The 13,906-nt window shown below is 43.9% G+C and overlaps 1 protein-coding gene across 1 annotated transcript; it reads right to left on the bottom strand.

Annotated features, from left to right (window-relative positions):
• Window positions 1-2,919: 2,919 nt before the first annotated feature.
• On the bottom strand, window positions 2,920-9,957 carry C1H2orf69 (chromosome 1 C2orf69 homolog). Its single transcript, XM_084816958.1, has 2 exons — window positions 9,489-9,957; window positions 2,920-7,135 (listed from the first exon to the last, which is right to left on the bottom strand). The coding sequence occupies exons 1-2, from the start codon at window positions 9,831-9,833 to the stop codon at window positions 6,302-6,304; spliced, it is 1,179 nt and encodes a 392-aa protein (XP_084673084.1). The 5' UTR covers window positions 9,834-9,957; the 3' UTR covers window positions 2,920-6,301.
• Between the last annotated feature and the right edge of the window lie 3,949 nt (window positions 9,958-13,906).

Raw genomic sequence — 13,906 nt, 5'->3', positions numbered from 1 at the left:
TAAGGAGGTTATCAGGCTTTTAGATAACAAATGACAGCTGCAGCATTTTCAGTCTCTCTCTTTAGGTGCTCTATATTGAGTTTAGTCTCTCCTTTGCCTTCCCTCCTCAGCAAGGGGCCACAGCTTAGTGGTAGAACACAAGCTTTGCATGCAGAAAGTCCCAGGTTCAATCCCCATCTACAGGTAGAACTGGAAATATTCCTGCCGGAAGTCTGGAGAGCTGCTGCCAGTCAGTGTTAATAGATGGACCCATGGTCTGATTAAGTGTAAAGCAGTTTCCTGTGTTAAAGAACAAGGAAGGCTTGCTTTGTACATTGGTTGGGTAAAAAAGCAGGCATGGAGTTTTGTATGGTGTAGAAGAGCTGTGGTTTCAGCTCTGGTATTGAGCATGTGCTCACATGCACCTCTGCCTATCACTAACAAATTTGGGGGACTGGAGGGGAAGAGCTGTGGAAAAAATGTTATACAATTCAAGGAAGGGCAGTGGCTAGTTTCTAAAGACAGAGGTGCTTTTCTGTGGGGGGCATATGCAACCACCGTGTAGGCCGTTCCTCATTACTAGGTGTGATGAGGAGGATATATGCTGCAGTTGTTCATTAGCATTTGGAAAGGCACTTTGCACATGCCGACACTGCTCCTTAATGTTAAGAGTGAAGCAGCAGGTTGCAATTCCCTAGCAGAAGGCACTCTTGATACAGTGCTCAGCTTTTCTCCCTCATCTGTCTCCCTTCTTCAGTTCCATCTGCATACCAGACAAGTTCCATGCTCTGGAGTATGTGTGTTCTCATCTGTGAGATGCTGGGGGTATGCAGGTGTCTCTGCTGCTAGCTACAGTCTGTAGAATAGAGGCATGGGTAGTATTTGCTTCCCTAGCACCACATCCCTCCTAAAAAGCTGCTCCAGAAGTCATAGAACTCACTCAAATGTCTGCACACAGGGCTCTCTGGCGATATATCTTTATTTAAACTGGACTTTAAAAATAAAGAATAGCCTAGCAATTGAAACACATTTATTATAGGTTACCTGGCCCTGGCTTCTATTATCTAACATATTGGGTTAAAGACTGTTTTTTTCATGTAAACGAAGAACAATGGGCTCAAGCATATAAATATTGCATAATCGTGTATGTATTCTGGACTTGAAACTGGGGCCAGATTAGCAGGTCATTGTGATCCACCATGACTCTTAAGATGTTCTTAAGCATCTGGCCCTAGGAAATGTTATCCTTTTAATCCATTAAGCCCATGTCAGTGATTTTGTACTCCTGTTTTATGTCTTCCATCTTTTTACTGTTTGAGCAGTCCTCAAATTATGAATACTTAAAGACTACCCGAACACAGTCATTATCACCTTGCGGCTATTAACCTAAGACATAACACAGTTCTGCTCATTTCACTTAGTCATGCTTACTGGAACATTTGGCACACAGGCTCTATGTCTTGCTCAGTGCTTTTGCAAGCTTACAGAGACACACAAAATAAATCCATGTTTTGAACTAAGAATACAATGATAAGAGTTCAATCCAGCAGTACATGCAAAGATAAAAATTGCTAGTACTGTTCTAGAAATACTCGTGCAAGAATTCAAACAGTCCTATTAGTAGTTTCTACAGCAGTTCTCATGCTTCCACAAGAGGCTGTGTAAGTGGATAAATATCTGGATTTTTTCCCCATGTAATCCCCCCCCCCCACCCACCCACCCACCCGAGAATACCCTAATAGCATTTCCTGGCTTTCTGTTAAAAGCCCTAAGCTATCTGGAATAGCCAGATGCAATCATATTACACCAGTTCTTACGAGTTACACTGGCTGCCTATTCGCTTCCAAGCACAATTCCAGGTGCAGGTCCTTTAAAGCCCTAAATTGGTTGGGACCCAAATACCTAAAGGGACACCTCTCCATAACAACCTCCATGTGTCCCAAGATGTTCAGAGGTTTTTCTCTAGGTCTCTTTACCAAATGAAGCTTATGTATGAGCAACGGAGAGGGTCTTAGTGTTGGCATCCCATCATTTGAATACCTTCCCCACAGAAAAGCCTTGCGGAATCTGGTGCCCACCAGATGTTTAGACTTCAACTCCTATTAGCTCAAAATAGCATGGCCAGTGATGAGGAATGCTGGCAGTTGCAGTTCAACACATCTGGAGGGCACCAGGTTGGGGACAGCTTCAAGTTATTCCAGCACCAGGTTAAACAGATTTTAAAAAAATACTTTAAGGCTGGCTTATGTGTAGTCTGCTCTATTTTTATGGCTCTAGTTTGTTATTTTGTTTTATTGTATCGTATTTGTGGCATGTTTCATTCTTTCAGTGTCTCTTGTATACCACTCTGGTATCCATTAGGATGAAGAGCGGTTTAAAAAAAACTCATTCAAAAAGGTGTAATTTATTTTAATAGATGCCTATCTTAAATACTTCCACAATGAGGAAGTGTTTTAAGATTACCTGTAACAGGCAGCCCCCCCCCCCCATTACCCATCTACTTAGACAAGGTGGACTAATTTAAAAGTCCCCTGAACAGACCTCAAGTCAGTGAGAGAGAAGTAACATACATTCCTGTAGCAGAACTTGCACAGTATCTCCAGGGGATTGACCAGTCCAGGGTAAATAGGTTGCATTTTAAAACATTTTCAGAGAAAAGAGCTTTTCACTGCCACTTTGTTCAACCTATTGCTTTCCACTGGGGTACTTAAGAATGCAGCTTGTCAAGAACTGTGGATTTATCTGATGTGGCATGCGGTACTAATGAAGGCACTACTGCCAGACTAAGAAGGGTTTGTGAGGGAAAAATTGGGTCTTGCAACACTGAAGAGATTATTCAGTGAGTCCCTTTTGTCAACAGCAGTAATTTAGAGAAAATAGCATCCTATCACATGAATGGGTAACAATACTGTTCTAATGAAAGGAAAACAGGCAGTCTTTATACACATTTGCATTTGCCCAAGAGGATAATCTTTCAACATCAGAACATACTTTGGTATAGTTTCCCTCAAACACTGTAGGGGGTCTTTAATTTTGCATTAGGGAAGTCAGAAGGTAAACGTCTTAGAACTACACACACCCCTGCCTGCCTACGGATGGAGGATAAATCTGTTTGCATTTTAATGCAAACCAATGTAATTCACATTTCCTAAACTAATACCTGAACCAGAATGCAATTATCCTTTGGTTTCCACAGTTCTCTGACCAGAAATTGTGCACAGAAATGCACACATCAGGGAAAACTGAATGGGCACAGAAATGCACACACATTTGCATGCAGACATTTTACCAAATATTTGCAAACAGATTCAAAAACAAGACGGAAAGAACTTGTGCTTCAAAAAAAATTCAAAAGTTGTAGAAAGAGACAGGTTTGTCCATCAGTACTTCTGACAAGGCAGCACTTTTAAGTGCTGTATCATAAACATATGCTTATCAATCAGATCAGCTAAAGAACTGGATGGAACAACTAGCAATCTTGTTGCTTCACAATTAAAAATCACTTTTTTTTTCAGACCCAGAAAGCTTACAAAGAGATGCAAATGTTAAATACTTTTGAAACCTCAAACAGTGGGAATTGTACAACATATTCTTACCAGTTTGACAAATATCAAAACAGTTTATTGTGGACCTTATAATGTATCTACAGTTATAGCTTTTTCCATTTTATATAGTCTGCATGTTTCTCATATATAATGAAAAGAGTCCAAGAGTCCTCCAATTAACTGAAGAAACTAAACAGTAGCTAGTTTATCTCTACTCTGGGAGGAAGAGGTCATCCTAAAAGAAATATTTCAAAACATGTCAACACCTATTGCAGGAAAAAACAAAGTGCTTATTCATAAAAGCAGCTTTCAAAGGTCAGCAGCAGTTTCTGTCTTCACAGTGAAAAAACCCACACTTACTGGTATAGAAACCCAACATCTTTATACTCTGGAAAAATTGTTGGGCTTGATCCAGTGTTGCACAATTGACCTTTGCCATCCTCTCTTTGGCCAGAGCAGATTTGGTTGGGCAGGGAGCTGCAGGGTGGGGGGGGAGGGAACCTGCTCCACTGGCAGATGGATCAGATGATGGACACAACTGGATCTCATCTATTCTTAGGAATTTAAAAAGTACTTTCCCACACAACAAAACTAACCCGCTGTTCTCATCAACTTTCAACTTCTGTTTTCAGATTGATAGTGGAACTGCTAAATGCTGGTTGTTTGGTCTCAAGAATGATACTTAAGCCACTCAAAATAATAGGGATGCTTTAATTATTTTGTAAAGCCAGCTCCAAAAACTGAAGTGCAAAAACTTTGCTTACCTCTCACATGTAATTCAAAGTGCTACAGAAATATCTGAATGGAATGTGCAAACTGCAAGAATGCTGCTAATATTCAATAAAGCACACTGGTATTCTGGCTACACAAAAACCCAGTTGGTGCACACGTGGACAGCATACTCAAGCGTGTCCACACAAGCTGGCCTTCCCATTCATTTTCATATGTACACCCCTTTGCATCTACCCCTGAAATGAAGGGAATAGGCAAGAGGGGTCAATGTGCAAACTCTCAAGTGCCAACAAGGAGCCACTGGATCAGGACAGATGTCCATCTTGGATGGACAGAAGTTGCTTTGCATCTGATACTTTTCTAAGGAAGTATGAGACTCACTCTCCCCACCCTCCTCTGAAGCCCTGTAACTAAATACTGCATTTATATAGCTTACTCATGCGCAAAAGCAGTAGTCTATATATCGGGTTATAAGCAGAAACTGATTGTGTTCCAAATCGGGCACCCAATTTTCACTGATGCCCCCTAGTCACTTAAGCTCCCTGTCCCCACCGAACAGGAGTTGGGGGAAGCCTCCTGGCCACCCCCCCCCATCCTAAGAGTTGGGGGAGCCTCCAGAACACAATGGGATATGGCACAGAGAGGTACAACAGGTGAAGAAAACTGGTAAAAATTGGGTTACACAAGCAGCAAAGTCATCACTGGATACAACCCATAATATTGAATCTTATGAAAGTTCTGTTCTTGATAATGGCCCCAGTTTTATTACTATCCCTCTACCTCTTACCAATATTTTTCATATACATATTCTGAGTAGAGAAAGAATCCTGGACATGTTACTTGCTTAGAGATATGGACCAATTCTATGTTTTGATAATTCTATTTTCATACAACATACTGTTTTGTAAATGCTGAGTTCCAAATAATTTATAAAGGTATTCTACAAACACATTACCGAATAATGCTACAGCAGTTTTAGTAATAGTTCTCAATCAATTTTTAACCACATAGATATCAAGGTGGTTTACACTGTGGTAGACTTGCACTCTTGGAGGTTGCTGAGTCTAACTCTTTATGTCGCTCTGTTACCAAATCAGTCACTGTGTTATGAACTTTTTCAAATACTTCTGTTACTACTGTAATTCTGAAACTTACCATATCCTACAATATTAGCATCCTGTTGATATCTGTGACTTAATTTTCAGCAAAAGCTATTTGTCAGCCTTGATACAAAGGGCCTAACAGTCTCAAGTTATAAAAGTTCAAAAATGTATTCAGAGTTAATCAAGCATCAGTATTAATAGGGAATGTTGAACAAGAAGTATACATTCTTGGTCACATAAAAAGATAGATGTCTCCCAAAAAGCTATTCACTAATAGATGTTCAACAATGCTTAGAAACTGCAGAGCACCCTTGATGCAACAGTATAGTAGTTAATGTACCTTATTCGCAAGGAACATGTAATTTATACTTAGTCATACTGAAATCTTAGAATATATCAAAATAACCAACTTACTGACTTGCTTGTGCTTCGCCAAAGTGCTAGGAAACAATGTTTATCAATGCAACCCAAGGTTCTTACCCTATGATTCTTAACACTTCTAAATATAAGGGATGGATCATTCAGAAATACTTGAAACCTACAATTTTCATAAGTCACCAGAAGCATTTTAGAATGCTATTTTTGAAGCCTGGATGTGAAAGTTTGGGCCACAAAAACCCATACAGGCAAAGCAAATATTAAGCAAAGTTTCCATCTTGCTTAAAGAGGTCTCACATGAACTGGTGTTGCTTTTCCTCAGGAATCTTAGTCTCTATCAGAGTGAAAGGATTTACCTTTAAAGCCATAGATTTCTTGTGGCTTTTCAATTGCAAAAGCAGGTAAAGACTGGACTTTAATCAAGGTTTGTCTTAAAAAGCAAACATTGGCACAGGTTATAGTATTTCCCCTTCTAGGACTTAGGAAAAAGCACATTCTCAAACAGTTAAGTCAAAGTTTAAGATGCGCTTTTCCAGTTAATACAGTATTGATATATTCACAATGTCAGAATACTTCATGTACTCTGAAGTGGTTGTCTAAAGAAGGTGCTTCATCAGCAAAATGAAGCTGGCTATTTACATTCACGCCAAGCTCCTCAAGAATTTGCACAAATCTCTTGTGCTCTTTTCCAATCCATGCCCTCATTGTATCAAACACCTGGTACGGTGTGACATGAGCATTAACTGAAATCTCAGTCTGTGAAAAGTCTATAAGCACATCAGGGTAGGTCACCCAAGTATTGCTTCCTCCAGAATGACCACCATCCAACCAGTAAATTGCTTTTATGTTTTTTATGAAGGCATTTATGTCCTTGTCCTGTTTTGCTTCCTTTAGTTCATGAAGTAATTGATTTAAGACAACACAACCTTTACTAAACCCTATCAAAGTGAATGACACTCCATCAATAACAGAAGGCTCAATAAATCTCATAGGAGAATTGTTGAAGTCTTCACAATCTCTCCCCCTTTCTGCTACTGGACATCCATTAGTAGTAGTAACAGTAGGTAAATCACAAGAAACTGCCTTTGCGTCCGTGCTGAAGTCATACATGGTCTTCTGAGATGGCAAAATGTTTTGAGCAAGTTTAAATGCGTTAACTAGTAATGCATGAAGGTGTTTGAAGGCTCCAAAGTCAGTGCTGTGTTCAGGTGCTCCAAACATATTGCTTGCCACAAAATTGTCATAGCAGCTGAATTTGTGCAAATGCATGCGGGAACTTTTTATAACCCAAATGTAACTGCCTGGGAAACGACATCCAAGAATAGCAGCAACATTTTCTAAGCACCATCGTTCCCACTGGAAATTTTCTGGATGACAAACCATAATTTCATGATAGTTCTGAAATAAGACAACAGATAAAATAATGTTATTATTTTATAGCAAACTGCTGGAAAATATGCAAGTCGTGTGCACTTCTAAAATAAGCAGTTATTGTTCAAGTAAATGAGAAAGATTATTTGCTGCTAACAAAAATTCAGTAAGGCATACACTTGAAATGAAATTGGAGAACTGGACTGAACAGCATGAAGTGGAGGATGTGCATTTTATCTGAAAGAAAATGAAAATATTTGTAATTACAATACTTGGTTTTCAGTCCCTTTCTTAATAAATTAAAATGTTTGGAATTTCTTTCAAATAACATTTCCACTTGAAGTGTAAAGAAGTTGGAGCCCTTTACTTTAGAAAAAGAGAAAGGCTAAATTTGTCGAGATGGAGATCCACGACTGGATCTCCCATCTCTTTAAATTTTAGTAGATAGCACATACTTCAGGCTGGGACTCCAGTGCGCTCTGTGTGCATGTGTGTTGGTGTGGGTGGAACAGCCTTTTCCCCAATGTTGTTTTCCTGATGATAACTGTCCTCCCCCAAAGCTGCTAGTTATTAAAATTTAAGGAGACAGGGATGTAATGATGGATCACCATTATCTCATCTAGTTAGGTCCACTGACAGTAATCATACACGGTTAGGAGAAAGACCACTGAACTTCGCTAGACTTACGTCCTAGTAAACATGCAAAGGATTGCACTACACAAGGGACAAGATACAGATGTACAACATTAAAAAAATTACAAACAGTATAAAGTCTTCTAATAAAATATTTTAAGTTAGGCAAACTAATGGACTGTAGGTATTATCAGCAGACATAATAGTTAAGTGGAACTAAACAGGAGTTGGCCATCACCATTATGCCCTATTGGTGAGTATCCCAGGGGGCATTTGGCTGGTCACTGTCAGAAACAAATCACTGGACAAAATAAACTTTGGTTAGACCTAGCAAGTAACAAGGAAAGCAGATTGACATCACTGAACATACTACTTATCTCTTTGCAGCTAAGATGACTCAGGATAGAGTCCTCAAAGGCCCTTAATGCTGATATATTCAAACCCTTTCCTTTTATAACTACTGTGCAGTCTTTCTTTGAAGTTAATGAGATTTAGCAATGTGAAGGTTGCATCTTCTCTGCTTTTGGAGTCTAGTAACACCCCATTCCCCTCCCCCCCCCCCCGATATGTGCAGTTCAAATTATGTCAGACTTCCATGAGCACAACTGGGATAGGACAAAATATAGGATATGTTTAGTTCCTCAGGTCAGGAGGCCTGCCTCCCCCATTTCAAAAAAAGAGAGCAATAATGACCACTGTCACTCCAAGTTTCACTCAGTGAAGCTGAACCATCCCTAATCTCTCCACGATTATTATGGGTACAAAGCACCATAGAATTCTGATCTCATCTGTCCTTACAGTTTAACTTTGTGAACTAGAACTTACATACTGTTGGTTTCAATCAGCTTAAGCATGCTTAACTGTGTTAGACTGTAGCTACAGTATCTGTAAAGTCTCCGCCCACTCTTTGCCCCCAAATCTCTTGCTGAGAGGACCCTCCCCAGGGGGGCAACCCCACCCTTCCACCAAGGAGAAATAATGGGGTGAAGGGCACTGAGAGAAGGAAATATCTCAAGTGCCAGTTTTGCTCCACAGTTGACACCAGCAACATAGAAAACAGAGCATCAGCCACATCCCTGGTGCTTAAACCTGCACTTCTGTTAATAATCTGCACATGACACCTTGCATAAAACAGCAAAGACGCTGTTTGAGGGAAAGAATGCACAGATACAACATATAAATCCAATATACAAAACGAAAATGCAAAAAAGAAGTCTTTTGACTGAAAGATTTTAACCTCCCCTTGTACTTCATCAGAAGGTGAATCTGTAGAGCGATGGAGTTTCAGAACAGGGATTTACTGAAAAATTCAGTAAAGTCAGTCAGGGCCTAAACGCAGACTACAGTTTGTCTTTTTTTCCCAGTGAAACACTTCTGATTTCGAACCCTGCATTTTTCAACAGGAAATTGTTCCTTCGAAGCCGGAGGAAGGTTGAGCAAAAAAACACACACACGGAATTTCGAGGCTGCAAATCCTATTCCCACCTACTAAAGACAGCGCATGCTCTTAAAACAAACAAATAAAAACAAATGCTCCACAGGGCAATCCTGGGCAGGTCTACTCAGAAGTAACGCCCAGCGCGCAACGGGGCTTACTCCCATGCAAGTGCACACAGGACCGCTGCCTGGAAAGATGCCGCCGGTCTCGCCTGCAGCCCGATCCCTCCGCACGTCTCCTCGGAAGCAGGCCCCGCTCCACCGCGGCGTTAAGCCATTCCCACCTCCGAAAGGAAGCCTCGTCTCCTACCTGCACGTCCCCGGGGAAATAGATGACATGATGCTGAGGCGGCTCCAGCGACGCGGCAGAGGGCGGCGGCGGCGGCAGCAGCAGCACGTCGTTGGCTTTGAAGGGCTCGGCGCCCGGCACCTCAGGCAGCCGCAGGCACGGCCGGCTCGAAGACGACGGGGAGGCGCCGCCGAAGATGCCGCCGCCGCCGGCGGCCCCTCCTCCGCTAGAGCCGCCGCCGCCCGAGGGCCCCGACAAGCAAGTAGCCGGAGCTCCACGGAGGCTCATCGTCCGCCCCAGGCAGAGGAAAGCGGAGCCGACGAGCCCCCTCAAGACCGAGGCGCCAGGTGAGCAGCGCCTGCTCATGGAGGCTCCGCCGCTCGCGCGCGCGCGCTCTGCCAGGCCTCCAACGGCTCCCGCGGCCCGAACAAACAAGCCAACCACCTGGCCCGGCCCACACGCGCCTCCGAGGCGGCGCGCTGCCGACTGCGCAGGCGCTGGGCGGGCGGAGCTTTCTAAGTAGGGGTGGGGCGACAAAGCGGGGAGGGAGTAGGAAGAGTCGCCTTCTTCTATGATTGGCAGTTCTGTTTTCTCTCCAACGGTTGGATGCGAGAGGGAAGGCGGGAAGCTCGACGAGGAAGAGCGGGGAGACGGGCGGAACGACAGCGGGCTGATGAGCACATGCGCGATTCGAGCGCTTTCTAGCGGACGCGCCGTCTCCGCTCCTTCAGCCAGCGAGGGTTTCCTATTTTTCACGTGGCTTTTTTTTTTAAAAAAGGTGGTTAAAATTATCTCACTTTATTTTTAAGTTTAAATGCGGTCGTGATCTACAACGCACACTGGGAACAGGAGCTGGGGACTGAGTGCAACCACTGGAAGGTGTAAATTTTGGCTGGAAAATTGAGAGGCAATAGCCAGGTTCCTACAATCAGTGGGGAAAAGAAGCCACCATGGCTCCCCGCCCACCCTGCACGTGCCATTCATGCACCTGCCATTTCCCTAACTACCTAAGGCACTGGTTGCTGTGTGGTCTGAACCCAGTGAGGTGCACAGAGGGGGTGGCTTCCAAACCACCCCACAACCCATGGCTTGTTGTAAGGGTTATGGGGTGCTTTGGAAGCCACCTCCCGCACCTCCGGCGTGCACCTTGCTGGGTTCGGACAACATGGCAACCCGTGCCCTGGTGAGGGTAATTAGAGAAATGGCAGGCAGGCATGGGGTGAGGAAAAGAAGCTGCAGTGGCTTCCTTTCCTCCACTGATTGTCCAAACCCAGTCAACGGGTCTGGAACCCAGGTGTCTCACTCTAGCAGACAGGGGAATTATGTTGGAGACACTGGCCAAGTTTGCATGTAACAAGAATTTCCCCGCAGGGTTTCTCATTGCAATGGCTTCTCATAGTAACAGTGGCCACCATTTTGAATACTCAGGGTGTGGCGGGGGTGCACCATAGCTTCTAGTTACATGTGAACCTAGCAAGGGTGGATTGTTGGGGTGGTTGACAAGCCACATGCAACCCTAAAACAGCCCATGGGTTCTGGGTGGCTTGTCAACCACCCCAACAACCCACCCTCGCTGGGTTCGCACGTAATGAGAAGCTGTGGTGGTGGTTTGCATTGGCAGTCTGGCACCCATGGGTTCTGCAACCCACTGTAGCTAATAAACTACGGGGGGGGGGGAGGGTCATGTGAACCAGGTCTCTCAGTGCTGGCTACAGGTTTCTGAGGGCCCTTGGGCAACCCTCAATGGCCCGCCTCCTTCAGTGAGTTTACCTTCTCACCGCCGTTATTGCCAGTTGCTATTGCTCCTCATCCTCTTTCTCATTATTGACAAGCAGAGAGCCAGTGAGCAAGTAAGCAGTGGCATCTATTGTTCCTCCTTCTCACCACCACCATTGTCTGGGTCAGAGCAAGAGGCAAGCGAACAAGCAGGTTGCAATGTTGGAAAGGAGGGGCAACCCAAGTGGGCCCCTGCTGGGGTCTGGGCCCAACCATGCTTACCCTTGACGCTGGCCCTGGAGACTTTGTAGTCATGGCACCAGGCCCACAACTTGCCCCTTTCCCTCCCCCACTTGCGCATTGAACTCAGTAGCAGACCAATATGAAACAAGCTAATATGGAGCTATAGCCCAGTGAAATATCGGTGGCGTGCCGTATAAGAAGCCGCAGGTTTGATCCCTGGTGATGGACTCCGTGAAGCAGGGCTACAAAGAGCCAAACATACACAGCTGAGACAGTGACTGGTACATAGACCAAGAGCCTTCTTTAGGTAATGATGCCACTGTTCCTGTCAACAAAAACCTTGACTATTTCAGCCACATCTCAAAGTTAGTCTATAAGGACCCCCCTCCGTTACTCACCTCATGTATATTTCCTCCACAGACCTTGATATCGATCTCTCCCCACCCACCCCATGGGCAGTTTATTATAGCATTATAATAACATGGTTTATTATAACAACAATAACAGGGAAAGGGTGAGTCTTAAGGACATTTGTGCTATTGGAGTTTGCCCTATCATCTTTGATGGCACCCCAATAGCAAAACAATGGGCAAAATGCAGGCCATCTGCTCTAATGGAGTATTGTGTTGGAGAACCTCCTGCCCCTTTAACATTGTGTGCCATCTATCAAGAAGACAAGTGAGGTGAGTAACGGACAGGGGTCCTTATAGACTAACTTTGAGATGTGGCTGAAATAGACATGGTTTCTGTTGACAGGAACAGTGGCAGAGGGGGTTCTGAGAGCAGTAAAGAGGAATGCTGGTTGCTACCTTGCAGAGCCCAGTGACTCTGAAAGCTGCATGTCAGACAGAGGAGCAAGGCAGTAGGTGCAGTTTCCCTCATCATTTCTGTCTGCATGCTGCGTAAGGCTACAACCCCATATATTTCCACCTATCAAGTAGCCTCCAAAGATGCAGGAGCCCTTGGAGAAAAATGGGGCAACCTCACAAGCAAACAGGTGGTCTCCCACAGGTTGCTGCTGCTGCAGTCTGAGTAGGCATTTTTGCCTCTGTGCAGGTTGAATGTCTCTTCAAAGGCAACCAGGTGGTCAAGAGAAACATGGGGAGATAAGACATAACCAGATGAGCTGAAGAAATTACCTGTGAGTTATTGAGAAGGATGCCTCCAGCTAGTTGCTTTTCTGGGTGCCCCAGCCAGGATACCCATTTTCCATTGGGTGTGTACTAGTAACCCCTTTGGTGTCAATATTCCAGGATGCACCTTTTGGGGGAGATGGTGCTGACTTTAAGACAATACTCACCCATTCAGTGAAGGTCATTGCTTTGGGATTGTTTGTTCTCCTTCCATGCCCCTTGGCTCTGATCCTGCAAGGAAAAATGGATCAGGACTGTCTGGCCAACACTAGTAACGAATAACGTGCTTGACGTTCACCAACAGAAGTGGCTGTGCTTCCCATTACATTTTCCAGAGCATGGTGGCACCAACTTGTATGTAGGGATTTATGGCCAACAGGGCCTTCCTATCCTTTACAGGAGACATTGTTTCAGCTTGTTGAAAAGTTAAGTCAGTAGAGCGATTCCCCCTATTGCAATGGGAAGGAGGAGACACTCTGACCAGGGGTGTAAGAGTGCTCTGCACCCTTTGAGGTGCTGGCGGGGAGGAAGATAGGGATGTTTGAGAGCTCGTGCCTTACGGTGAGTCTTTTCTGGTGAGCCCTCATCTTGTTTACCTGTCTGGGGATCTCCAACAACTTCAGTGCAAGTGTTTTATGCCACCTCTTTTACACAGGCATAATTTTACATTGCCATTAGGGAGTGAAACCTACCTCTAAGCAAGCATAGCATCATTCCCTCTAATAGTGAACTCAAGTGGGTGGGTGCTGAGCTATGTAGCCAAAATGGGAATCTTATTTCTGAGAAATAAGAGGGTAGTATCAGTATGTCTGGCGAAATTCAAAAGTGAGCAGAAGTACAACCCCCCTCCTAAGTGGGCATATACCCCTCCCCCAGAATAGCCCAATGAAAAATAATTATGCATGCTTAGTAACCACAGAACTTAGTGTCTCAGTAAAGAAAACCAGGTGGTGGTGGTCATGAAATGGAATAGAGTATCTTGGAGAGCGTGGCTGCCTGGAATGCTGAACAGGAGCATTAGGAGATGAGGATGCACTGCAACATTTTGTTGCAGGACCTAGTTTTTCCTCTTAAGTTTCACTCCTCTTCTGGGACCCCTCCAATTCCACCCATTTTTGTCTCTTGTGTCACCATTTTGTCACCATCAGTGCAATGTTTTGTTCTGCTGGTACAAGACAATTTAACAGTGATCATGTTCTCATCTAACTGATGCAAGATGGATAGAATTGCACTATTAGTTTTTAATATGAAAAAAATACATTTGTGGCAAATATTCTAGTGGAATCTCTAAATATAGAATGAACTCTGATCACCACAAGATGGTGCTGTGCATTCTAGCTTAGATCA

The sequence above is a fragment of the Heloderma suspectum genome, chromosome 1 (genome assembly GCF_057233095.1).
Source record: "Heloderma suspectum isolate Gila_16-S chromosome 1, 16-S_ref, whole genome shotgun sequence".
Taxonomy (NCBI): Eukaryota; Metazoa; Chordata; class Lepidosauria; order Squamata; family Helodermatidae; genus Heloderma; species Heloderma suspectum.
The sequence above is the reverse complement of the archived record's forward strand: the minus strand, read 5'-3'. Positions and strand labels throughout refer to the sequence as shown.